General features: G+C 34.0%; 1 protein-coding gene across 1 annotated transcript; it reads right to left on the reverse strand.

Moving 5' to 3' along the window:
* Nucleotides 1–23,345: 23,345 nt before the first annotated feature.
* LOC145011698 (cytochrome P450 734A1-like) lies at nt 23,346–27,156 on the reverse strand. Its single transcript, XM_078970425.1, has 5 exons — nt 26,721–27,156; nt 25,492–25,715; nt 25,147–25,388; nt 24,603–24,999; nt 23,346–24,445 (listed from the first exon to the last, which is right to left on the reverse strand). Exons 1-5 carry the CDS (start codon nt 27,007–27,009, stop codon nt 23,984–23,986), a joined length of 1,614 nt encoding a protein of 537 aa, XP_078826551.1. The 5' UTR covers nt 27,010–27,156; the 3' UTR covers nt 23,346–23,983.
* Nucleotides 27,157–27,606: the final 450 nt, after the last annotated feature.

Raw genomic sequence — 27,606 nt, forward strand, 5'->3', positions numbered from 1 at the left:
TCACATCTCAAGACCAAAGTGTCAGTAATCAAAACATGTTATCATAAAATAATATCAGAGTGTAATCCCAAAGATCGGATGTGCGGAAAATCATAGTTTGATACGTTGCGATCGAGTCGGCTCCTTTCCATTAAAAACGAAGTACCTGAAACCAAAACTGAAAACTGTAAGCATGAAGCTTAGTGAGTTCCCCCATCATACCACATACCATACATAACACATACTGTATAACATAACTTGGTACTAACTACCCCTTCGGTCCTGTTGACCAGTACTTTGCCTAGCATATCAGGGAGTTTTCCTACCCCTCCGGTCCTTTCAACCGGTAAACTTGCCTAGCATATCAAGGTGCTGCCCTACCCCTTCGATCCTTTCGACCGGTAACCTTGCCTAGTATATCAGTGTGCTGGCCTACCTCTTCGGTCCTTTCGACAAGTATTCAGGGACTATTTCACCCCTACCACTACCACATAATATCAGAGCACATATATCATAATATGCATATCATAAATGGGTACTAATTACCCCTTCGGTCCTTTCGATCGGTATTGGGGTCTATCCTACCCCTCCTATCACATATCACATAACATCATAGCGTACCATCACATAATCATAACAGATAACAACATACCAAATAATTATCACAAAGACAATCATCTTTACTGTAACTCTTACTAGTGAGTTGGCCTTCGTGCCTTAGACCTACTTCTACTGGAAGGTAACTCACCTCACATTGCTGAAGTCCCGTAGATAGAACTCAGGTTGCTGGATGAGATGTTCTCGAACTTTCAATCATCAAAATAACACCCAATTAATAATTGGGTTCCAACACAAAAATCATAAGTCTATGCTTAGGGTAAAAGACCGCTTTACCCCTATCTTAGTGTGATTCAACTCAAGGCCCAATCCAAAGGCCCAAAAGTTAAACTATGAATCAAATCCTAAGATATGCCCCAATTTTCCAAATTGGGCTCAAACCTTCACATTGTCTTATTCTAAGGCCCAACCATTTCGTCAAGTCCAACATTTGGCATTTCTAATAGCCCATAATCTCATAATCATTAAGGCCCAATTATGGCCCACCTATGGCCTAATTTTGCAAAATTGGGCCCAACCCCTCATATGGGCCTTACCCTAAAGTCCATCAATTTATTCTTGTCTATATGATTGTTCTTGAATGGCCCATTACTGATCCAATCACCAAATTCCAATAGAGAGGCCCAACTTAAGGCCTAAATGAAATTAGGGTTTTCACATAAAATGATGATTAGGGTTAACTGTTTCTCACTTAACCTATTAAGGACTTAATCTATTAAGTCCATCACTCTACTAGATAAATCATATGGTGTGATTGGGTGTAATCCACAATTTCATTCCAATGCCCCAAATGTGGGTCTCGATAAGTCCAAGGCCCATATATCCAAAATTAGGGTTTTCTAAACCCTAATTAGGGTTTTCAACAAAATCATAGCCCAATAGGCCCAAAACTAAGTCCTTAGATCAATTAGGGCTTCATTATCCCCACTAGAGTCTCATAAGGCCCATTAGGGTTTCATTAATCGGGCACCGCCCACCACCAACTTGGGTAGAGGTGGTCAACGGTGGTTCACACGACGGCCACCACCTCATGGTGGTCGTTAGGGTTCTAGTCCAATCAAGTCCAAGCATCCCAAAAGTAATCCAAATACTTGCAAAGCACACCGCCACCTGACATGGAGGCCGTTGGTGGCAGCCACCACCTCACGGTGGTGGTTATGAGTTTCTTTCAATTATTCCACTTTCCAATTACATTTTACATTTTTTTAACACAAAAATAACACATCTATATAAAATACACACACAGCCACCTTGCGGTGGCACATGGTGGCAGCCACCACCTCACGATGGTGGTGTTGGTTGTTCTCGATTTTGCAGCCAAATGAAATCATACACAACATAAACACATGCTTCTAAGTTGAAAAATGCACCCCATCCACCCACCTGATGGCGTTTGTCTATGGCAGCAGCAATGATAGCAGCAACAGCGGTGGTACAATGGCAGATTACGGTGACAGCCACCACCTCATGGTGGCGGCGTCGGTTCTCTTGATTCCCAGCCGAGCAACCACAAGTACAAACAAGTAAACATGGTCTGCAGACTGAAACGTTCCCAACTCAACCACTACGAGTGGCAAGCGATGACCAAAAACCCAGAAACGGAGACCAAAGCCCCATCCTCCATAACACCATCCAAACCCAACAAAGGGGACCAAAGCCCTCCATCGGTAGCTGTCGACGTACAGGACGTCAGGCCACAGAAAGAATGAAGAAGAAGATAAAGGTGGTGATGGTGGTGGTGGTCCTTACCGTGAGATCCATTTCCACTCACGACTCGCACAGTGACGAACATAAATCGATTCCACAGTCTGAGCGGTTCTCTGATGTACACGACGTCTCCGATAGCAAAGCAGTTGTGGTGGAGTTTCATCGGCGAGGCAGCAGGTGAAACAGTGGCTGTCAGACTCGATGATGCAAACAACGATAGAGAAGGGTTCCTATGGTGGTGGCGGTGACAAGAGGTTGAAGATGGAAAGGGTGGATGCTGATAATCATCGCTAGGGTTAGGGTTTCTGTAGTTATATACCCCACATCATCCAAACTCATTTCCTTATTAACAACTATGGTCCCTCCTTGCATAAATAATTTTGAAATAGTTCCCATAATTACCCATTACACCCCTGCTCCTAATAATTCCTTCCATATTAAGTTCATCAGTTACCTAACAGTCCCTCCTCCACAAATCCTTTTCAAATTAGTTCTGGAATTTACTCTTTAGCCCTCAACATTCTAAATTCTTTTCAATTTAAGTCCAATGATCAAACTTTATCCATGTTAAAACTTTTAGTCCCTCATCCTCTCATTCTTTTCAACTTAAGTTCCTATAATTACCACGGATCCCATGTCTTCATAGACATTTACAACCTAAATCCATATTTACAGTTTTAACCTCCAATCTCTAAAATTGTGACAATTAGCTCCTCAAGACCAACACCTTGCTATATAATTATTGATTTTAGGGCTACTATACATTCATTAATTTATTTATTTAATAAATGGGGTGTTACATCTACTTCGAGATATTTCTTATACCATAAAAGAGTCATCAGTGGGGACTGAGATGGATGAGGACAAGGATATGCATTAGTTGAGTATAGTAAGGAATATTTTAGCAGTAGTCCTGGGTAATCAAGAGGAGTATAGTGGGGTAGCGACCCTCGTTGTTTACGTTGGTTATCAATTGTGAGAGTGGGGTCTCTTGCTTCAATGATAATTGATGCGACGGAATGTTGGTTGAGGAATCGGAGATGAGGTGTGTGATAGTTCACTATTTTCAGAGTGATATTCATGACTAATTCGGGACAGTTGAGATGTCTGGTGGTGTGTCGGTATGAGATTTTAGGTGACTAGAGGCACTCACGTTGGGATGATTCCGAGGTTTTCATCTAAGATTCGAGGTACTTGGAGTTTTTTGGTCATTATCTGGAAGGTCATCGAGTGATGTATGGTACGTCTCCTGAGTCGGGAATGGTACATCTGGAGATCCAGCATGTAGTGTGGTTGTTTGGATATATCAATGGGTGATGGTTCGAACCCTAAGTGGGGGAGACCTGGGTATTCTGTGGGGAGGATCCCCAATCTGATATGGAACAAAAGTTTGGATTATGGGGATCTGTGGTAAGAGTATATGAGATGGGAGTCATATGATAGTCAAGGGAACGTACAAAGTAAGAGGATGCATGTTGCATAGGCTTAGGAGAGAATGATTTTCTTCATGGTAGGTGGTCGTTAGACAGGAATCTAATTATGGCCTGTGTTCTTCTGGTTTGCCAATGTTGGAGTTTCGAGATAGTCGGGTTGCTGAGGTCAAGTTTCGATTGCTGAGAGATTGATAGTTCGACGTATAGATTGTTGCCTGTACTCCAGGAAAGGCAACAGTTGATTATTCAATCAACTTCATGGTTGGTATGAGTAGTTTTGCATGGGCTTGATCAGTAGTGGATGGGGTTTTAGAATGTCATCAACTTGTTCTCAATCAATTACAATTCCTCCATGCGACTATATTTCTAGATGTGAGGCCATCAGTTAATTGTCGCCATATGGGGATTGTCTAGGGTGTGAACTGTAATGAGGGAAAGTGCTTTGCCTACGAGAATTTTTCGTCAAGAGTAGTGATGCATAATTTGGGAAGGTGAGCGCACCTATCTATATTGGACCATGGAGCATGATTTAGTGAACGTGTTATGGTGACAGCTTGATGGTGAAATCGTAGGGTGACAAGAGATTGAGTGGATCCAGGTGGGACTAATCACTTAGGACTATCAGGGAAGATCGTGGGGTGAGCCCATGGCGAGTAAGAGAGGGTATCGTAATGCTACGGGGAGCCATAACATTCACTATATCAGTATGACAGAGTATCGTAATACTACGGGTAGCCGTAGCATTCACGATTCAGTACGAGAGAGTATCATAATATTGTGGGGATTTATAACATACATGAGTCAGAGAGAGAGAGAGAGAGTATCTTAAGACTGCGGAGAGTCGTAGCATTCATAAGTCAGCAAGAGAGAGTATCGTAAGACTGTAGGAGCCGTAGCATTCACGAGGAAGTCAGGGTGTGTCATAAGACTACGGTGACCCATAACACTTGATAGTCAGTGAGAGAGTGTTGTAAAACTGCAGGAAGCCATAGCCCTTACTAGTTAGGGTGTGATGCAGAGGGGTTCTTAGGCATGGGTAGCCTTGCTAAATAAGTCTGTAGGAACCTGGTGGCTGAACCAGGTGCGAGACTGGGGTCTCCGCAATGTCGGAAACCGTTTTGTTTTGAGTTACATATGGGTTGTCACAAATCAGAAGGATTGAGGTGTAATGCATCTGCATATTTTTGGAACATGGGTCATGAGTTGAGTACTAGGTTAGGATGAGTGGTTCCAACTCTGTGTCGAACCAGACTCTTGTGGTTGAATTTGGCTCTATCTATGTGGAGGAAGAGCAGGTTGGGATTTCAGAGTTTCAAATGGATTTCATTATGAGTGGGATGTGTTTACCATTTCTTGTTTTAGACATGGGTGAATCGGTTCGTTGGTTAGAGGAGGACCATGACGTACGTGAAGTAGCAAGTAGTGGGCGACTGAGGTCGTATGTGGGGTGCAATTTCAAATCGGTTGTAGTAATCGCTTCGAGTAAAGAGAACTTCGTGATTGTGGAGTTCATTATGATTGGATGAGTCAGTTTGGTTGGATAAGACAACTATGAATTCGTATTGCCAAATGGGCTAGGGTAGCCTTGGCGATTCACCAATTGGGTTGTAAGTCGATCTAGTATTCGGATTTGGTGTCAAGCATTGAGAGGTAGTTGGATTTATGTCTTCGGATATTAGTGGATAGCTTGGTCAGGCATGGTCATCGAATTCGGGGCCGGAGTTGAATCATCTTGGGGTTGGTAGTGAAATGATTTTGTTTGCCATTAGGTCGGACCCTGTATAGAATTTCGGTTTCCATATGGATCGGCACGTCTTCATTTAGTGTTGAGGATAGAGAATTTAGGTTCACTCTTCAAATGGGTTATGATAGCAGTATCGAAGGTTGGTCCTTGGTGCAAGATGACCCCCGTTTCTTTGGATTTCGGTTAGAGTCGATTGGTATGTCGGGCACAAGTGTTCAACAGCTAATTATGGTCAACGACTTGTTCCATCAGTCGCAACAAAGTAATTAGATTTGGAGATGTTTTATCGTATCTGTTATTCGATGTGAAAATAACATGGGGATATACCGCATGGGCGGTCAGTCGGGGAGACATACCACTATAAATTCCATGTTTTGGAGAGGCAATGTTGGTTCTAGAATGGCGAAGGCTTTGTTCTTCTTCGGATTGGAGGGTTTTGATTGGTTTTGGTTGTCCTGGGGAGATCGTTTATGTTCCGAATATTCGGTTTTACTTCTTGGGCTAATTGATTAGTTCTGAGTAATGATAAGGTGCAATTTTGAGGGCGAAATCGAATTTAAGTGGGGGAGAATTGTAACATCCTATTTCGGATCGTTTGTGATTTAGGGTTTGTGGACTGCAACCTGGACATGAGAAAGCCTTGAGGCTACGATTAGTTTCAAAAAGCGTAGGGCTTCTCACCACCTTACTGTGGATATGAGGTTCATTGGGAACAGACTTATAACGAAGAAGTTATGCTAGTTTGAGATTTTGACAATAATAGTCCCTATTGAGAAATGGGTGGCAAATGAGTATGTAGGGGGTATGTATGTGAACGCTCAGTGTACTTATGTGCATACCATAGACGCAGAGACCACCTAGTACACTAGGCATACCAGAGGGTACGTTGGGCGTATTAGGCAGAGAATGTAAACCCTTATATTTTAAGGTGACCCTATTTAAGGAACATAATGGCCTCATTTTCAGACACCATTTCCAGCCTCCTACTCCTCTCAAGACCTTAATCTCATTTCCAAGGCTTGTTTAAGTGTGTCATTTGAGTGTTTTTGGTAAATCTCTTGGTGAATAAGGAGTCTTGAAAGAAGATATCTTGTGCTTCTAGCTTGTGGATCTGATTTCTACCCTTGTTGGTGCATCTTTCAGAGATATCAAGTTCAAAACATGCTCATTGTTGTGCTAGTTCTTGTTTTGGGTCCACTTTAGGGTTTTATGTCCGACGATTGGAAATTTGTGAGTTTGGTGAACTCCAGAGAAAATCTCCTTTCCTTTTAAGTGTATTGGGTTACCTTGATTCATAAAAATGAGAACTTGGTCGTCTAGACTTCTTCATGCATGTGATAAGAGGATTTAAGAGAGTTTTAACAGTTATTTTTGAAGTTGGTTCCTATTAAGACATGCAAGATGATAAAGTCTCCAACTTTATCAGTTAGGAGTTGGTAAAAAAGCTTCCCTGAGGTTTGGATGCTTTGGGCTGAAGTGGTTAAGTGTTTTTGGACATGAGAATTACACCCTACGTAAGTCCTAGTACGCCCCACATACTGGACTATTTTCCCCGATCAGGAATTGTGTGTGCGTTGAGTGTACCAAGGGAGGTACGCCCCGCGTAATCTCGTTGTGGGCTTTTTTTGGTTAAATCTCATATTGGGCATTAAGTGTTGGGCGTTGATTTTGGGCTTACTGTATTAGAGATTTTGGATCAGAGGAATATATATATTTCTTAGGCCCTTGTGTTTGGCTTTCCATTTGGACTTAAGTTTAAGGGTTGGGCCTTGGGAGGGCCCATTTAGTATTGGGCCTTAGTGGGCGCAATGGGCTTGGATTATTTATGGGCTGGTTAGTGGACTATCTTTAGACCTAATGAGTGAGGCTTTCGTCTTAGATCCTAATTGGGTTAATTGTGGGTTTGGCTCAATGATAGAGGCCGGTGTGCAGCAACAACATTTATAGGAGCGGTTCATCATTCGAGGTGAGTCTTCTCACTATACTTACCTGAGTGGTAATCATTATGTAACCGGAGGGTCTTATGTGCTTATACTGATTTATGTGATATCATGCATTTTGTCTTTGTGATTTATGTTGTATATTACTCCTATGCCTTATTGAGTTATTCTATTCTTGTGAGACCGGAGGGTCTTCATGGAGATACGGGACTGGAGGGTCCGACCCGCGTTGTGAGACCATAGGGTCTTCACAGAGACACATGTCCGGAGGGCCCTTATCGAGATATAGCCATGAGAGGCTAATTATTGTCATGTGGTAATTTGGGGAACTCACTAAGCTTCGTGCTTACCGTGTTGTGTGATATGTGTTTCAGGTCATTTTCATGATCGCGTGAAGGCGCTGGTTTGATTGTACACACTAGTTAGAGATCATGATTTTGAGGATTGTGGGATTTTATTAAACATTGTTAACTTGTGATTTGACAACTCGAGTATTTTGTGGTTTTAGGGAATGAGATATTGGGTTTATGTGATTTTAAAAATGAAAATTTTATTTGAAAATTTACAAGGTTACATCAATCACTATGAGATTCCTAGAAAACGAGATTTATTGGTTTAGGTCAATAGCATGTTAATCTCTTCAACTGCTCATTGAGCAATCATGATTGGATTAGCCGATAATCATGAATCCAAATGGTGAATCGACCATGCGAAGTTATAATGAGATTCAAATCAGGTAACACTTGAGAATCATAATCAACATATTTGTTTTACTACTTATTAAGTTAATACTTTTAACTTTGCACAATTGTACTACCAAACCCTTTCGCTAACTCTACTTCAGAATGAAAGAAGGCGTTGAGGGTATCGAGAAATAAATGCCACTTAAAAGTCAACCACATTAGGAATTGAAGAGACCACCTAGAACCATCCATATAGCAATTAAAATATGTGAGCCTAGTCGTGGTAAGACTAACAACGCACATTTTAGAAAACATGCGAGGACGCAATGTTTGTAGCTTGATGTGATACATATAAATACAATTTTAATATATAAACATTTGAAGTTTATATGTCATTTAATTCTATTGATAAAACAATTAGATGTAAGTCAAGAATTGAATTATTAAAATCCTAATATTTTGATTTTTAGTTACTCTTATAATTAAATCAATTTTACTTTATCTTTTAGTATAAATGCTAGTTTGTATGTGTTATAAAATTGAAAAAGGAATAAAACAACAAGAAACGAATTTTATAATTCTGAGAAAGCATGTTCTACGACGTGGGGAATGAGAAACCATGTCGTGGGGCACCTGAAACACGAGACTAATTATAAAATATAAGTATAAGTTTCCGTAGTTCACCACGATGTCTCCAGGTAGGGACCACGATGTAAGGACGAGGGAGACGCGATCCTGTTCAGCATCTAGCAAATACCACAACATGGTTGAGGACCAACCACAACTAGACGAAGAGAAAGAACAATTCAAACATTATTCTTTTCAAATTCGATTTTAACATCACAAATTTCTAGACTATTTAAAACGATTAAACACAGAAATCCATCCCATACCCTAACATACTATTCAAGACAAAGTGTAAGTGCAGTAGACTTGAGTTAACATACACTCTGATGTCATTTATGGGTTTCGAGCCTAATTTAAGACCAAAATAAGGGCAACAGAAATAACAACAAATTCCAATCTAACGACTCGAAACAATCAGATAACACTCAAAAAATCTATGCAACTTAAAGGACATAAAAGAATGAATCATACCTTTACTTTCTTGCTGGGTTTCTTCTTTTGCTTAGCCATTCGATTAGACTAGAGAACCAAACGGAGAGTTCATCTTCTGTAATCGCACCTAAGACATAAAACACTTGCAGATCTTAACAATCCTCAAACACGAGCAGCTAACAGAATCGATAAAACAAATATGTGGTGGTCCATGAAATGGTGAACAAAGGGCCACAACTTGAGGACTACACTTCGTGAATTTTAGGAATTTTGAGGATTCTGAACTTTGGTGACCGAAGCCAAAACCGGGTGTTAACCCCCTTTATATACAGAAGTGATTTGAAACCGAAAGATAATTACTAAATATATTTGTAATTATCTAGATATTTCAAATCGTTCTAGAATATTCCATGTTCATTTATTTTATAATTAATTAATTAAACTATTAATCAATTAACTAAACAAGTTCCTCATATAAATATCTTTTCAGTTTTGTTTTATTTTGTTCTTACGTGTAACCCAAAATAACATTGTTATTTATACTAATATTGTTGGGTTTGTTATGGTTATGGACACTAATTTCCATCATATAGTTATTCATATATATTCATTTACATATTCATATATGAATAAAATATATTTCGTCCTTCGGTTACGCTGGAGTGCTTCAGTGGCAGATTCGAAATGAATGGTCCAAATTCTTTTCCTTGTTCTCAACACCTTTTTTTAATCAATTGAACCATCATATATATATATATATATATATATATATATATATATATATATATATATATATATATATATATATATAGGTACCAAATTCCACATATGTATTTACACGCACATATCTAAGTCAATTGCAAAATGAATGAAAAAAAAATTATATGCTTGTGTGTGTATATATATATATATATATATATATATATATATATATATATATATATATATATATATATATATATATATATATATGTATATATATATATATATATATATACTAGGTTAAAACCCGTGGAAACCACGGGTGCTGTTTTTGAATTGAATTTAAAAATTAATTATTTAATAAAATATTATATCAATAATTCTGATAACTTATAAATTGTAATATTAAATATTTAAATAATTTTTTTTATTGGTAATTATTTAATTACTAACTAAATGGGAAGTATTTAATTAGGAATGAAGATTTTTGAAAACTATTTTTTTTTATTCATCATTCTAATTGGACATATGCAGATGATACAATACCAATGTGTGTAATGAAATTAACATAAAATACAATAATACGTAATTATAAAAAAATACAGTAATATGATGGATTAAGTGTGATTTCCTAAAATTGAATAAAACGACGTTACAAAAAAGTTGGCTACAAATTTCGAAAAACTTCCTTATAAACAACATTGGAAGTTTTATTTCTGAGTTTGCCATCTTTATCTAAAATTAATAATTTTAATCCCTCTCTACTCTGAACTCTAGATAAGGCAACATACAATTGTCCATGTGAAAAAACTGGATCTTTCAGAAACAGACCAACCTTTGACAACGATTGTCTTTGACTTTTGTTAATAGTCATTGCAAAACATACAGCCAAAGGAAACTGTCTTCTTGTGAATTTGAAGGGAATCTTTTTTTCTGATGGAGTTAAAGACATTCTTGGAATAAAAGTCCGATTTTCAATATTAGTTCCAGTTATTATACGTGCCTCAATAACACGTTTGCCCAATGATAACACCTGTAGTCTTGTGCCATTACATAAGCCGTTTTTCTTATCAATATTTCTCAGTAACATTACTGGAACACCAATTTTTAAAACTAATTTATGATTTGGTAAACCGGATACTTTGAGTCCATTTAATACATCAGGAGAGTATAGATTTGCATCAAATTGATCATGGAGAAATTTGGATTCACATATGAAGTCTGAACTTAAATATTCAACTTGATCTCCTGGAAACTTCTTAAGTAAACGGTCGTTTATTTCCTGGACAACTTCATTTTTTGGAGCAAGTATCGCTCTTTCTTGGAAATAATTTATATCGCTATAGTACTCTAAAATTGAAGGATATACAAACTCAATTAAGGAACCTATAGGATCATGTGAATCATTAATGAGAATATCATCCGGAATATCGATAATCGTTTCACCGTCGTTCGGACCACCAAGTTTTCCTTCTCCTATATCCAACAACCAATTTGCAAAATCTCTTATTTTTCCTATATCTGATTGATCCCTTCCAACAGTTAGCCTCATGTTTTTTGTTAATCTATGGACTTTGCATGGTTAAGCCTTGTATTCACCTTTAAAAAAATATAATCGATCGTTTAGGTCTATTTTGTCATTCCATATATAAAACGTAATGCAAACACAGAATAAACCACATGTCAAGCACGTTTATGAAGTTTTATTCTCCTGGAAATTGTCTATTCTGTGTCAGGTACTAAACCGTACCTTTTGCTTTTCAACATAAAGTGATAATTTTGTCACATTAGCAACTCTCTTCAACATAAATATAGATAAGAAAAACCAATTATGTATGTATTCACATTTGCATCTGTTTTATCTCCTCAACATAGAGAAAACAACAAACCAAAAAGGTTTCATCCGACCTTCGCATCGCGGGGGCTCCCCCTCTAGTTTATGATATTTAGAGGTTACATAGAAACCAATGAAAGTACATTGTCATTAAAGGAATGTTCCATTAATATTAAACCAAAAAACATTTTAAAGTACAATGGTATAACCATAAGATTTAAATGGTAACAAATGAAAAAAAGTAGGATTCATCAATATGATGAAAAAAATTATTAAGTAAACAGCCGTTAAATGGAATGTTCCATTCTAAAAAATTACATAATAATGATTTTTACTGGTTAAAGGGAAACCAATGAAAGTAAAATGTTGTAGTATTGACTATTGAGTAGTTATTTTTTACTTTAAGAAGAATACCAACAAAGTTTTCATTTTTTTTAATACAAATAAGATAAAGTACAAATTAAGCACCCTCAATCACAATATAATTTCACCTGTAAAAGTATCAAAGTATCAAGCTCAAGATAGCTTTAACATTTGAACAATAATAACCACATATGCAATATCGGCCAAAAATTTAAAATATTAAGAAAAAATTTAAAAAAAATTTACAAGCAAATATAATTAAAAGTTTATAAAATAAAATGAAAAACCTTTTGAACAGATTCGTGAAGAAAAATGCGAAGTCAAGAAGGACTGTGAAATGTGATTTGTTCAATATTGGAGTCAAATGCAGTTCACGTGTAAAAGCAAAAATGTTCGCATTTGGTAATACAAATCAAAATTGGGTTTCGCATATGAGGTTGTATGGATTGGGGTTAAAGATGCGAAGGTGATTATGGTTAATATTCATTTTGTATTTGGTGAGACAAACAACTCAAATGCGAATGAACTAAAAAAATGATTGGAACATGCGAAGAAAGAGGGTGAATGAAGAATGTGAATTTTACAGTAGAATGCGAATTGGGGAAGAAAGCTAAGAATTTCGAATTTTTATTATACAAATTGATTGATTTATTTATCTGTCTTAATTGTTAACTGCGATATATCAAATACTTATCAAGTTAGGGGCAATATGGTCTTTACATATATAGCAATATTTTTATTATACAAATTGATTGATTGATTGATTTGTCTTAATTGTTAATTGCGATATATCAAGCAGATGAAGTAAGATCGATTGTTTTGAAATGCGATGTCAAATCTGTTGAAGGGTGTAATGATTATTGTTTTCGAATGGTATGTGTTCGATTGGTTATTGGGTTTGTATACAGGGATCGATTTTAAACGGAGGTTAAAGATTGTGGGAACGAATAACTGTTAAATTCGATGTTTTCTGGAACGAAGCCTTGGTTATTAAATGAATCATACGAAGGATCTGTTATTTGATTTTGGAATTGGGGCGAATAATCGAACGATTTAGAGTTGCGAATTTGATTTTGAAAAGCCAATCAGTTGGGTTCGCATATGAAAACAGATAAGTTTTGATTTTGGATTCGCAATTGGGTTAATTGGGTTATTGATTGAGGGACGATTCGTGAAGAAAAATGCGAAGTCAAGAAGGACTGTGAAATGTGATTTGTTCAATATTGGAGTCAAATGCAGTTCACGTGTAAAAGCAAAAATGTTCGCATTTGGTAATACAAATCAAAATTGGGTTTCGCATATGAGGTTGTATGGATTGGGGTTAAAGATGCGAAGGTGATTATGGTTAATATTAATTTCGCATTTGGTGAGACAAACAACTCAAATGCGAATGAACTAAAAAAAAATGACTGGAACATGCGAAGAAAGAGGGTGAATGAAGAATGCGAATTTTACAGTAGAATGCGAATTGGGGAAGAAAGCTAAGAATTTCGCATTTTTATTATACAAATTGACTTAAATTTAATCATTATAGAATTGTAAGGAAAATTAGCAACCTTTTAAAATGTACAGAACATCCTAACCAATAAGTAAAACAGAAAAATTATAAATCAACACATGACAATAACAACTGACTTAATGTACTCATAAATTTTTAAATTGAATAATTCATTTTATAATAAAATGGAATACAAACAAAAACAAATAATTCATATGAAATAATGTTTTAGATTGAATAAAAGTTTATATAATAAGATGGAATACAAATATATAATAAACATGAAAACGACAATTATACCGAAAATGCCCCTGCAACATACTAACACTAACAGATAACATAACAATGAGTAAAACAGAAAAATTAAAAATCAACACATGACAATAACAACTGACTTAATGTACTCATAAATTTTAAAATTCTAAATTTTTTTGAGATTGTATTTAGATAAAAACAAACAAATTTTAAAATTTCATACCATAAAAAAAAAGTTACTGTGCACATCTGAAAAAGACTATTTTTAATTTTTTTTAAAGAAAATGAACTTGTAATGTTCATTAGTTTTTCGTCTTTTAAACTGCAAAGGTAGAAGAAGTAGACGATTAAGAAGAATTACAAAAAATAAGAAGAATAGAAATCATACAATAAGAACGTGATAGATACAGATAAATAAGAACATGGAGGAAATAGAAATATTGGTAATTCTGATTTTTGAATACACTAACCAGATATTTAATTCTTGAAGCGTTGCAGAATAACAAAGAATGAAGAAGAATACGTTTGCTGTGGTTTCTATGGAGCAGAATTGTTATGGAGCAGAATGGTAAAAACAAAATAACCGTATAAATGATATTTACGTTTGCTGAAAAATACTGCAGATTTTTAGGGATTTAATGATTGCAATATATTGAATTTGCAATCAAAATAAACAAACTTTCAAATTTAATCGCCATTTTCGAATCTGATTATTCATTAACATATTTTTTCAAATTATTTCCATAATCTTTATTCATTTAAAATTAATGCATTAATATTTTGAATGCAGTTGACAGCTAAAATTTCCTGATGTATTGCATCAGTTTGAACTTTTACTCAATTTTCGGATTCAATGGCATTTACGTAAATATAGAAGAAAAAAATGAGCAGGAAAACTCTATTTTGGGGGGCTGGGAGAATGCCACGTGGCCGAGTTCTACTTATTTATTAGAATTAGGATATATATATATATATATATATATATATATATATATATATATATATATATATATATATATATATATATATATATATTATTAAAAATGTATATTTTCACAAAAAAATATGGATATGCATTAAAGTGCATTTTAAAAAAAAAATCTTTTTTTAAATTTTAATTTCGAAATATAAGGTATATTTTCACATATTTGAAAAAAAAATATTTTTTTTTGTTTTTATTTAATTTTTTAAATTTTTAATTTTTTTAATTAACGAAGATACCTTACATTTCGAAATTAATACTTGAAAAGAATTTTTCAAAAAAGGAATTTTACATATTTTTTTAAAGAATTTTCATATTTATTTAAAGTATATGCATATTTTTAAAAAACATGCGCATATGCACATGCATATTTTTAAAAGAACACTTTTAATGTTTTTGTATGTATGTATAAAAGTAAGCATATATATATACATATAAATAAATATATGAATATCTATCTATCTATATATATATATATATATATATATATATATATATATATATATATATATATATATATATATATATATATTGTATGTATGTATATGCATAGTTATAAGAATAAGTATATATATATGACAATTAAATACATATGATTATACTTGTGTATATGCATATGCATGACAATAAGTATATCACATGCATATGCATATACATATACGTATGTATATACATACATATAAGAATAAGTATATTCTTAAGACAATTAAATACATATTATTATGCTTATATGTATGTATATTCATAAGAATAAGTATATGACATATTCATATTCATATGCATATGAATAAACATATACATATGCATAATAATAAGTATATGCTTATGCATATGCGTATGAATAAGTATATGCATTTGAATATGCATATGTCATACATTTCATGATAGATGCAACTAAAATCATATATATGATAGAACAATTATGGAATGTCAAATTACAAAAGAGACATAAACATAATGCCAAACGTTGAGAATTCATAGTCACTAGCTGAAATGAAATATGCATTAACTCATACAAACTTGCAACTCAGAACAGTACATCTCAGTTGAACAAACATATCCTTGCTCCAGTATAGATACAAAACACTGGTAATCTCCTTCAATGATGAGAGCATTTGCATGTTGTGAATTGAAGTTGCATGACCATAACTTCCTAGAAAACCTTCCAATACATAACAATAGAAATTAACACAAACTTGAATTGTACAACTTGCATGTAAGAATGCCAATTCCAATATAAATTATGACAAGAACTCCATACTTTGAATAACATGTAACAAGAAATAGCATTGTAAAAGTAAAACCACAGAAGTAAGCTTTCATAACCTTCTACAAACTCCACAATAAGTTCTAGTCCACTATTTAGTAGTTGTTTTTGAGAAGAGACAAATCCAACAAGAAATTAGGGGATTCTTGTCTCACCATTAACCAAACATCTCCCTTAGTAATTTTTCTTTTCTACCATTCGGATCTTGGAGTTGATAATTTCCAAAATTAATAGCTCTGACCGATACACAACCTGTTTAAAATTACAAATAGAATGAAATATTTACCCTCATGGAATCATAACTCAATCACTCGTGTAGTATAACAACATAAATTAAACCCCATCCACTTCATGTTGAATCCACTTCTGATTCTCGTATTTGAAATCAAGTTTACAAGGAGGAAGGAAGACATAATGGACATCAATTGATATATAACGAAAGCAAGCAAACATATTTCCAAATCTGCATATAATTTAAGTAAAAATAAAATGAAACTAACAAATTACATTACAAAGTATAGAGAAAATATTAAAAAAAGTGTCCATAAAAGCGTAGACAATCACGATGTAGAGAATGACCAAAACTTGCAACCCTACTAGCAGCAACATGGTTTGAGAAACTGAGCTCAAAGAATTTCCCAAATAATAAATCCCAAGCAGCATCTGACATCACTATTCTAGGAATTGCAGGTGGGAAACCACTAGTCCGTGGACATCTCAAACACCTATGGTACATCGAAATCTTACCTTCCTTTTCCCCGGGTAGTAAAAACTCAGGCAACTTCTTCACATATATGGTTAGGATTCCTTGTCTATGTAACTTTGATTGTTCAGTTCAATTTTCAGATCCCTGTTTCCCCTTTGCTTGCTTCCTTCATCGTCTCTCTCCATCATTTCTCTCTCTTGGTTGTTGTTCAAAGTCCGTCGAAGTCAATCGTATAACATCCCCAAATTTTTCGGCTAGAAAAGACCGATTTAGTTTATCCTTTGAAAATAAAATTAGAGTACTCTCTCCGATAAAAAGATGTGGAATTTGTCCTAAAACAAAATATGATAATAATTTATCAAAGCATTTCTTAAAGAAATATTTTTTTTCATTACATAACTCGGATGTCCACATCGATACAGACCAAATGCATAAACAATATATTATAGACCTTACAACAGATATTTACATCTAATGGCCTATAATCCAAAAATCCCTCTTCATCGTGCAACTATGCTCTGGGTCCATTACCAGTAATATAAAAAGCTGAGTGGGTCAAGCTTAGGAGTCTAGTGAGCATACAGGATTTTCAACCCACAAATAATAAATTTATTAATTTCATCATCCAATAATAAATTATTAATTTCATCAACCAACAATAAACCTGATTACCCATTCCCATTATCGTCACTTGACGTCCCTAAACACCGATCATAAGGGACCTAGCGTAAGGATCATCATCGAGATGGACTTTACTGCTAAGGGGATTCCTCAGCTATATATGTTTGAAAGGCAACCATGAGGGGGATGGAGTACACCAGCAAACATATAGTTCACCAACACCTACAGGTTGCGAATTTTCATAGTAGGGGTTGCACGGGAAGATTAGGGGTTGCACGATAGTAGAAAAAATAAAAAAATTTATAAATTTCGAAACTTTTCCACTGCGGCCGGAAAATTTAGGGGTTGTCGGTGCCACCCCGGAACCCGCTAAATCCGCCACTGCTGCTAGGGTTCCACTGGACTGTCTAGAAAGGTCCGTAGTCATCATCTATACTCCGCTAGATGACAACAATAACAACACCGAGGTCTCTCTTCATTTTAACACACACCAACTATTTCATCTACCCATGTTATACCCTACATATTTGTAGATAAAAGTACATATACAGTTTAAATCATTTTAAAACTTGTATAAAACATTCATTCAACACCCATCTTAAATAAACAAACAATAAATATACACATAGCACGTATTTTATAGAAAATACTTTATATCTATGTGTAAGATGAAAGAGACTACACACTAACTTGTTTTAATGATAATTGGGTAACACCTCATTTCTTAAAATAATATTTTCTGATGAAACCGGGATGTTTTCTCAAAAACTGGGCTTCATGTGGGTAGAATTTCGTCTCGAAAAATTCTTTTCTCGGGATCTTCGGGCTCTCCGGGACTTGCTTACGATACTAGGATGATATATTAGGCTTGGGGGTATTTAGTGTAGCTTGGAAGAGAGTATAAGGTGAAAGAAGTGAAATTTCGTAACAAAAAATGGGCTGGCTTCGGATTCTATTTATGGGAGACCGAAGCTCCTCATTCTATGGGGCGTAATTCCAGGTATGCGGGGCGTACTGCCTCACACACCTTTTCGCTGGGTGTACGAGGAGGATTAGTTCGGACGCGTCAAGGCTACGACACGTTTCTCTAATGCGAAGGAGTAGGGAGGGTGACTGACTCCAAATCACGTACACGAGTACGATGGGCGTACTCCTTCGGTACGACGGACGTACTCCCTCGGACCAGCCTCGAAGTTTGTGCCCTAAACTTCAAAAATTCGTAACTTTCGCATACGAACTCCGTTTTTGACGTTCTTTATATCCACGAGTAGGTGAAATTATGCTCTACGACTTTTGTTTAGACTCCGTCGGCCAATTTTGATTTATTTTTAAAGTTATATTTTTAACAGATTGGGACAGGAAAATTCCGTTAAAAATTCATAACTTTTTCATCTGACGTACGTCTTCGTCTGTATTTTTACCGTTGAACCACTATCAACAAAATCTTTGATTCTCGTTTAGGTTGTGTCGGCTAAAAATTCCTCGATTTAATATTCGAGTTTCGGGCTACATATCGTTATGTCAAATCTTAGAAAATTCATAACTTCCTCATACCAAGTTAGATTTGGACATTTTTTTATGCATACTCTCGGTTTAACGAACACTACGACTTTTGTTTAGATCACAATTGCTAAAAAGCACTTTATCGTAAATTCATTTTTTACGTCATACAGCGTTATGTCAGTTCTGTCACGAAACGTCAATAGGTCATAACTTCTTCGTTATAACTCGAATTTCGGTATCCTTCATATCTCCAAAATTCTTGTTTTAACCACTACAACTTCCTTCAGAGATATCGGGTTTATCTAATTATTCTTTTCGACGCTTATTTTTATCCTTAATTTATTAAATCATAATAACTAAGTATAAGCACATAATATTCAAATAATACATCTTTATTACTTCAAAATAAATTACAAATGTTGACCTAAACTATTGCATCATCATTAATGCGTATCCTAGAAACATGGGCGCTACAAATCGTGAATCAAATCGTTGTATGTCGACTTTGGTGTTTCAAGTAATTTAAAAAAAACTTATGCATTTGATTGATGCATTACTTTTAAATTCAAATCGAAGAGAATTAGGTAAAAAAAATGTTACCTTGGAGCAACAGATCTCCATCAATCCTATACATTTTTGGGAGCAAGGATATGAAGGGATTGGCAATTTAATTTTGAATAGCAGACTTCAATCCTAGATCTACGGTTTGAGAGAGGAGGAAGAGAATAATTAGGATGGACTTAAGAGTTTGGGATTGATTGGAGAGGATGGCAAAAGAGGGAGGGAACGTGCTATGGATATCCAAAAGAAAAGAGATAGGGTTAGGTGTAGATCGAAGTAAAGAAAGCGATCCAAACGATGGAAAAAAAATGCAAAGTTCGTTGGTTTGTTCCTTCTAAAGGAGTTCACTATTGATCTCTCTCTCTGTATCTCTCTCTCTCTCTCTCCCTATATATATATATATATATATATATATATATATATATATATATATATATATATAGTTAGGTTCATGTAAGACGCCTAATTTTGTGAGATCATGTGACGCAATCTTAATCACTCATTGTGTAGATAAAAAATATTTTAACTGCAAAATAATTGAAAATTTTCGAAAAAAAAATTCAAATATTATTTTCATCATTTTTATTTTCCAAATTTTTTTTTAAAAATACCAAAAAATAATTTTAAAAAAAATACCATTTTTTACATACTCTAGTAGAATATTAGAATATTAAAATATTTAATATATCTGACAAACCTAGTAGAATATTTTAATATTCATAAAATCATATTAGAATATTTACAGTATAATATTCTATTATAATATTTCACGTATTAAAAAAAAAAGATAATTTTTTTAGGTAAAAAAAGTGACGAAAATCATAATTATAAAAAGAATTTTCGGAATTTTTCTTTTTATTTTGTATTTTAAAATTATTTTTAGATTGTGTCTCACGGTCACACAAAATTAGTATGATCTCAAATCAACCTGAACCAATATATATATATATATATATATATATATATATATATATATATATATATACGGTGAGGTTCAATAGAGAACCATAATTAAACAAGGACATGAACCAATCTTTTTTCAACTTTTAAAACTTATTTTTTATCAAAAACAAAAAATACAGAAATTCATAACTTTTTTATCCTTTTCCAGTGATATCAAATTCAATTTTTTTTACGTCAAATTCATAATGTGAATTTTTGAAAATTCACAACGTGAATCAGGATTCACACGGTGAATTCGAAAAATATTTTGCACATTCACAATGTTAATATATTAATTTAGATATTTTTAGATTTTTTTTCGATAAAGAATAAGCTCTAGAAATTGAAAAAAATATTTGTTTCCTTAAAAACTAATAATTATGGTTCTTTATTGAACTTATATATATATATATATATATATATATATATATATATATATATATATATATATATATATATATATATATATATATATATATATATATATATATAGGGTTAGGTTATATTGTTTCCAGTAACTATTGTGTGCCAGAATGCACAGATCTGGACCATCGGATGAATAAAATCAACAATCATGATCTGAGGGTCTATGATATTACAATATGGTAACATGTATCATATAATCATACAATTTTTATCAAAATGGTATTTTGGACAATTAACTACATTTATAAAAGGAAGATTTCGGATTTTTAGGGATTATTAATTCTCCTAATTTAAAAAATTCTGAATTTTTTTAATTAATTCAATTTCAATTTTTACCGATTTTATTCTATCAGAATATTTTTTTTGTTAGAATGATACTCTTTCAGAATTTTATTCTAATAGAATATTACTGAAGAAAAAAAAAATCTTGAATAAGATGTTCAAATAACAAACATTCTAATATATTCTTATACATCCGAACTTAAATACAAATTCATAAATATTCTTACAGACTAAAAGTCTTATACATTTTAATATAGTTATAAAAATTCTAAAACGATATAAACAAAAATGAATAATATTCTTAAAAAAATAACAACATTCCGCTAGAATACTATCGTGTGCCATGTTGTCTTCTTGAATTCTTGAATTCTGAAAGAATATTGCTGTTTTTGGATGTTGAATCTTGAAATTCTGAAAGAATATTGTTGTTTTTCTTAATTCTTTGAGAATGAAGTATTATATATCATTTTTTGATAAGTTTCCTCATCATTCCTGCATCATCCTAACAATTGCACCTTAAGCATACAAATAATTAATTGCAATTCTTTCAGAATACAACAAAAATATTCTTACAGAATAAACTATTCTTGCAGAATGGTTTTAAATATTCTTAAAGAATTTGTAGCCTTCTTTATTAGATCAATAACTAACTTGAAGTGGCACACCAACCACACAGGAGCCCATGTTTGACCGTTGTTCTTCCCGATTGAGTCCCTAAATCATTCCAATTAAGGTACAATTACCAATTTCATGGTTCACATCACACATCCGATTTTGACATATTCCCCGATTCCAAGACCCATAACACAGCGAACCTGAAAAACGTGAAGCACCAAATTGCGAGATGGAATTAACAGTGCTTCGATAGCTTATGTTTTGACAGTCTTCAAGGCATCGCACCATTGTAAAGGCTTGTTCCAAAAACTAGATTAACAAACAAAATCGCCAGTTCATTGCAACAACAGCCTTCAATTGTTTAATCCAATTTTGACTTTTCATTCTTTGACCAACTGTTCGATAATTGTACATCACAGGACCCAAAAATCTTGTTCATCCAACACCACGTTAATACTTAAAAGATTAATTTCATTTAGAAATCATTAGCAATTTTAAGAAACAAATGAACTCAAGTCAACATAAATAACGGGAATAAAAGAAAACGATGAACACAGAATGGATGAGCAACAAATTCAAGATACGTCTTTTACATATGGGTTGATTGTAATAGCTTTAAAGAAACGATCTATATTCAAACGTTTACAGACAATAACATCAGTCAATCTTCGAATTGTTAATTTTGACAAACAGGAAAGATTGACTTGAACACAGAATGAAGACGCAATCGGAGACTCAAAGAAAGAAAATCTTAATAATTGATTGGAGAAGGATAATTGAATCTTGATGATTGATTGTAGAAGAAGAAGCAGAAGCCGTGGATTAGAAACGATGATGAGTTAGATTTAGGGTTAGGGTTAAGTAGTTGGTCAAAAAGATTTTTATGGTAATTCCCATTAATTAAGAGATTTTATTTTAATTATCATTCTAAAGTTATATAATTACCCTTATTCAATTTTTTAATTATTTAATTATTCCTCAATTCCTATTGGTGCATTCAGTCACACAATAGTTGTCAAAAACATTTGAACCTAGCTCTTTCTCTCTCTCTCTCTCTCTCTCTCTCTCTCTATATATATATATATATATATATATATATATATATATATATATATATATATATATATATATATATATATATATATATATATATATATATATATATAACGACTACAAACTTTGTAGCCATATTAATTTTTTTTAAAACCGTGATTAAAGTATAAGTGGGTACAAAAATATAATAATATTATTTTTCATTTCAATAATACGTATTATAAAAATTTAAAATACTGGTTTAAATGAGATGTATTTAACACATGTGATAATAGTCGTTGCATCTGCAATTTACATCTATAAACAACATTCAACTTCATGTTTTATTTTGTATAATAAGTTTTTCCTAATTCTTCCTTTGTATGACACTAAATATCTCAAATTCTCATTAGTTTCTAATATAATATAAACCAAGTTTTGCAATGATGTGTTTCAAGCTTACCCTACAACCGTAAAAAAAGATGTATATCAGTGTGTCAGTTTGTATGAAAGTTTCATATTTAACATGAAATATAAAACCGATTGGTAAAAGTATAAAAAAAAAATAATAACAGTCATAAAAAAATTAAACATTTCAGCAATCAAAACATCTTATACTCAATAATACAAAGAAAGTAACCAAGAAGGCATAAACGTGTATTTACAAAATTGTTGTTAGAATTGAGCAAAATGTACACTACATACACATGGGGGAGAGATATGTCTAACTAGCCAAGGATAAAAAGTTACATGCCCAAAATCCAAACTTTTTTGGCAAATACATGGCATTTTTTAAACTTAGAGGGGTTAGTATTGCTATTTTAGTGAACAAACGGGGAGGAATGATAGAAAACACAACTCTTACTTACCTCATCTCCTAACCTTGTGCAAATTACTAATTTGCAAAAAAGGGCTTCCTAAACCTTTTGTTTTCTTTTCACTCTTTCTAAAAAAAATAAAAGAACACAATCCCGTATTATATGATTTTACAGGTGTAATACACTAAATCAGTTAAAATTGTTTGTAAATGACATATTGGTTTCTAATCACCAAACCAATAAAACTGTCATTACATAACAATTCAACTGGTTTATTGTATCATATCTATAAAATGAAATGATACGATGATTGTATTTAATAGATTCTTCCTTTTTGGTTCTTTTTTGGGGGGTTGGTCACTAGAAAGCATAGGATTCACTCACATACATATGACAAGTATAGTGAGGACAATTTACAACCCTTGATCTTCTTTGATACTTGAATTCGACGATAGAGATTTGAAGATAATCGGAGCACCATATTGTGGGTAGAGTAGCATCAAAACCGTTGGTGCGTGTTGATACTTTGGAGATAACCGAAAGGAAAATCTTTGTAATATGATTGCAAGTGTCAATTTAGCTTGTAACATTGCTAGATTTTGTCCAATGCACGTACGTACACCGATCCCAAAAGGTATGAATGACACTGGGTGTTTAGCAGCACGGGCTACTCCATCTGAAAACCGCGATGGGTTGAATTCATTAGCATCATTACCCCATATTGCTTGATCATGATGAACGGCTAGGATTGGAATAAGAAGCTCGGTCCCACGTGGGACCTTACATCCTCCCAGCTGGACATCTGCCTTTGCTCGTCGGATCGATGCGACAATCGGAGGGTACAACCTCAAGGACTCATTGAGAATCATGGTCAGCTGCACATGGGATCACATCTTATAAGTAAAAGTGAAAAGATTTTATTTTATAAGGGTAAAATGGTAAATTTAATAAGTTGGGGGGGGGGGGGGGTAGAATGGTCATTTAACATTAGGTAAAAGACAAAACATGATTTTAGCGTGAGAGAGAGTGTACCGTCTTAAGCTTGGAAACATCATCTTTGGTGGGGATGTCACGTGGTCCGCACACCTTAAGCACCTCGTCACGTGCTATCACCTGCCACTGTGGGTGCATCGCTAGCAAGACCGTCGTCCACGTCAGCAGGTTGGATGTCGTTTGTTCTCCGGCGAAAAAAAAGCTCTTGCACTCCTCCGCAATGTCACGTGCCGTGATGGCGGGTGCCGTCGCCGGCGAGGAATTCACCGATTCTTTTGTACTCGCCTGGATCATAAGCCCAAGCAAATCCTTAGGCCCATTTTGCATTCCTTCTTTATCCCAATTTTCCCTTCTCCTTTCAATTACCCTCATTAACGATTTCTTGATTTCCCTCTCTAATCTCCAAGATTCTCTATTCCTTTTCGTGGGTAAAAACCTTTAAAAAAAAATAATAATATAAATAAATTCGGTTATGAATACTAAAATGGGTCATACTCGGAATTTGGTTAAGAGTACTAGAATGGATTCTCGAATACTGATAATTATATAAAAGAAAACTAGGATAATAGATTGTGACATGTACCTATAACCCGGGATAGTGACCTTTTGAAATGCTTCAGAAGCCAAGACCATTTGTTGAGCTTGTAATTGAAAAATGTGTTTTCCATCTTCATAACTACTACCAAATGCGGTCCTTGTGACTGTTTCCTCGGTTAAATTTTGGTACCATTGTGACACTTCAATTTCGACTTCATCGGAATTGGACATGTCTAGCCATTTTTCTAACATTGTAACAATACTTGTCGTGGCATTGGGTATGAGTAACTGTGGTAAACAAAAAATATTTTTAATTATTAAAGATAAAAAAAAACTTTTAGAAAGAAATACATGTAATCTAATGATTGAGAAAAAGTAAAAGTTAGCTTACTTTGAGATTTTCCATGTGAAAGGTGGGAGTGATGATTTTTCTATGGAGAGCCCATTTTTCACCTTTGAGGCTAAGGAGACCATCACCTTCAAGTTGTTTGATGAGAGGGTGGGCTTCATTTTTTTCATAAAATTCGGCTTTCGAGCTGAATATTTCTCGAATTAGGTCAGGTTCGGCTACAGTGAGCCGAACCGTGGGTCCAAACCATACTAAAAAAGTTGGACCTGCAAAAGGTAAACAAAATTTACTATGAGAAAGAAGTTGTTTTTATCTTTCTTTTATACCATCATAGTAAATATAGAGCTAGAAGTGGTAAGCATCAAGTTAAACAAAAAAAGGGTGGTGAGAAAGAAACAACACATGAGCCACTAATTTTTCATGAAGTTGTGAACTTGTACTCGTAGAGAGAGAGAGAGAGTAGAGAGAGAAAAGACAACTCAATGACTATGCCACTATCAAACAGAAACAAGTTCATTATCAAAAGCCAAGCTTCCCACAAAAATCTAAACGAATTATAAGGACACAAAGGGAACCGAAAAGGAAATCATAACTCCATGACTTTACATACAAAGATTTCTAAAAAATTCATGATCTTTATCCTTAATAAATACATAATTCTCCACTCCATGACCATTTTCTTTTTATATATACATATACATATATGTATTGAAAGAGAAAGAGAGAGAGAAAGAAAGAGAGTAAAATGAAGAATATATGCATCCAAGCTAAGGAGGTGGTCTAAAAAGCTACCTCCATATGTTGTCATGAATGCTATAAAGTGGACAAACTTAAAAATTAATCTTTTAAAACGATAAAATATAAAAAAAGACACCATCACATGAGAAATTTTCCAAATTCCCATACGCATAGGTGCACTCATGAATTTTAAAGGAAAACCCATGCCATTTTAAGAAAAATATAGACTGAAAATGATCCGAAATTTGATGATATAGTGATATATCAAGAACCCATTTCACTAATGCACAGTTTTCGACCCCATTTAGGAATCCAATTTATATACCATGTCCAAGATTCGAACTTGGAACATCTTTTAAAGAACCCATGTCTCCTTTGACTTGAATAAGATCATTCGATTTCATGGGTTCAAATCCCATTTGAAAGAAAAAAAAAATAAAAAGAAGAAGACGAAGAAGATGAAGAAAAAGACCCAATTTCTAAATCTTTTTCAAGATTAGAACACGAGAATTGAAGATCAAATATGAACATACCGTAGATTTTCTTCCAATGATGGTAAAACGAGAGGACTCTCGGGAGAATATTGTGAGAAAAAGGCATGGGTTTTGAAGAAGCTTCCACCATTAAACTCACAAGCTCTTTAGCATTACCAATAAAGAAGCAATAAGGAGGTCCCCTTATGCCTTGTTTGGCAAAATGCTCTTCAATCTTCCTTGGCTTCCACCATAACAACACAAAAATCTTCACACCAAACACCATCACTATCAATAAAATCAACACCACTTTCAACCACCATTTCAAGAACATCATATCGTCTTCCATTTTTTTCTTTTCTTTCTCTCTCTCTCTCTCTCTCTCTCTCTAAAAAACTGTGTTTCTTGAGAGCTTTTAAGCACTGCTTTTTTGGGCTTGAGAGAAGCTGCCTCTTATCTTCTTCTTTGGTTATGTTTGTTAGTACTTGACAGTGGTTTGTTCTCCTTTTTAATGCCACCAACAAGTTTAGAGAGAGAAAGTGTGGAGAGAGAGGGGGGGGGGGGGGGGGGGGGGGGGTTGGCAAGGCCAACGGCGTAGGGGCCGCCATTGGAAATTTGGAATTATAAGGGTCAACGAATGATAATATTATGATCTTACTCTTATAATTTGTTAAAGACAATAATACCCTTGTCTTTTCTAAGGACTGGTTTTCTTTTTTCGGGGATCTTGAAATTGAATCTTGGATGGCCTTTTCATTTCACTTTCCAATATCATTAGTATATTACAAAAGTTGCAAGGGTTGGATTGTAAACAAAGAAATTCATATAATAATTTTTCAATTCCAAGTTTTCATATTTGTAAATTGAAAAAAAAAAAAAAAAAAAAAGTTGGAGTGGGGGAGGGGTGATTCCTTATGTCACCTAGTTGCTTTGTTGCTTCATTTAT

The sequence above is a fragment of the Lactuca saligna genome, chromosome 8 (assembly GCF_052625555.1).
Source record: "Lactuca saligna cultivar CGN05327 chromosome 8, ASM5262555v1, whole genome shotgun sequence".
NCBI classification, from domain to species: domain Eukaryota; kingdom Viridiplantae; phylum Streptophyta; class Magnoliopsida; order Asterales; family Asteraceae; genus Lactuca; species Lactuca saligna.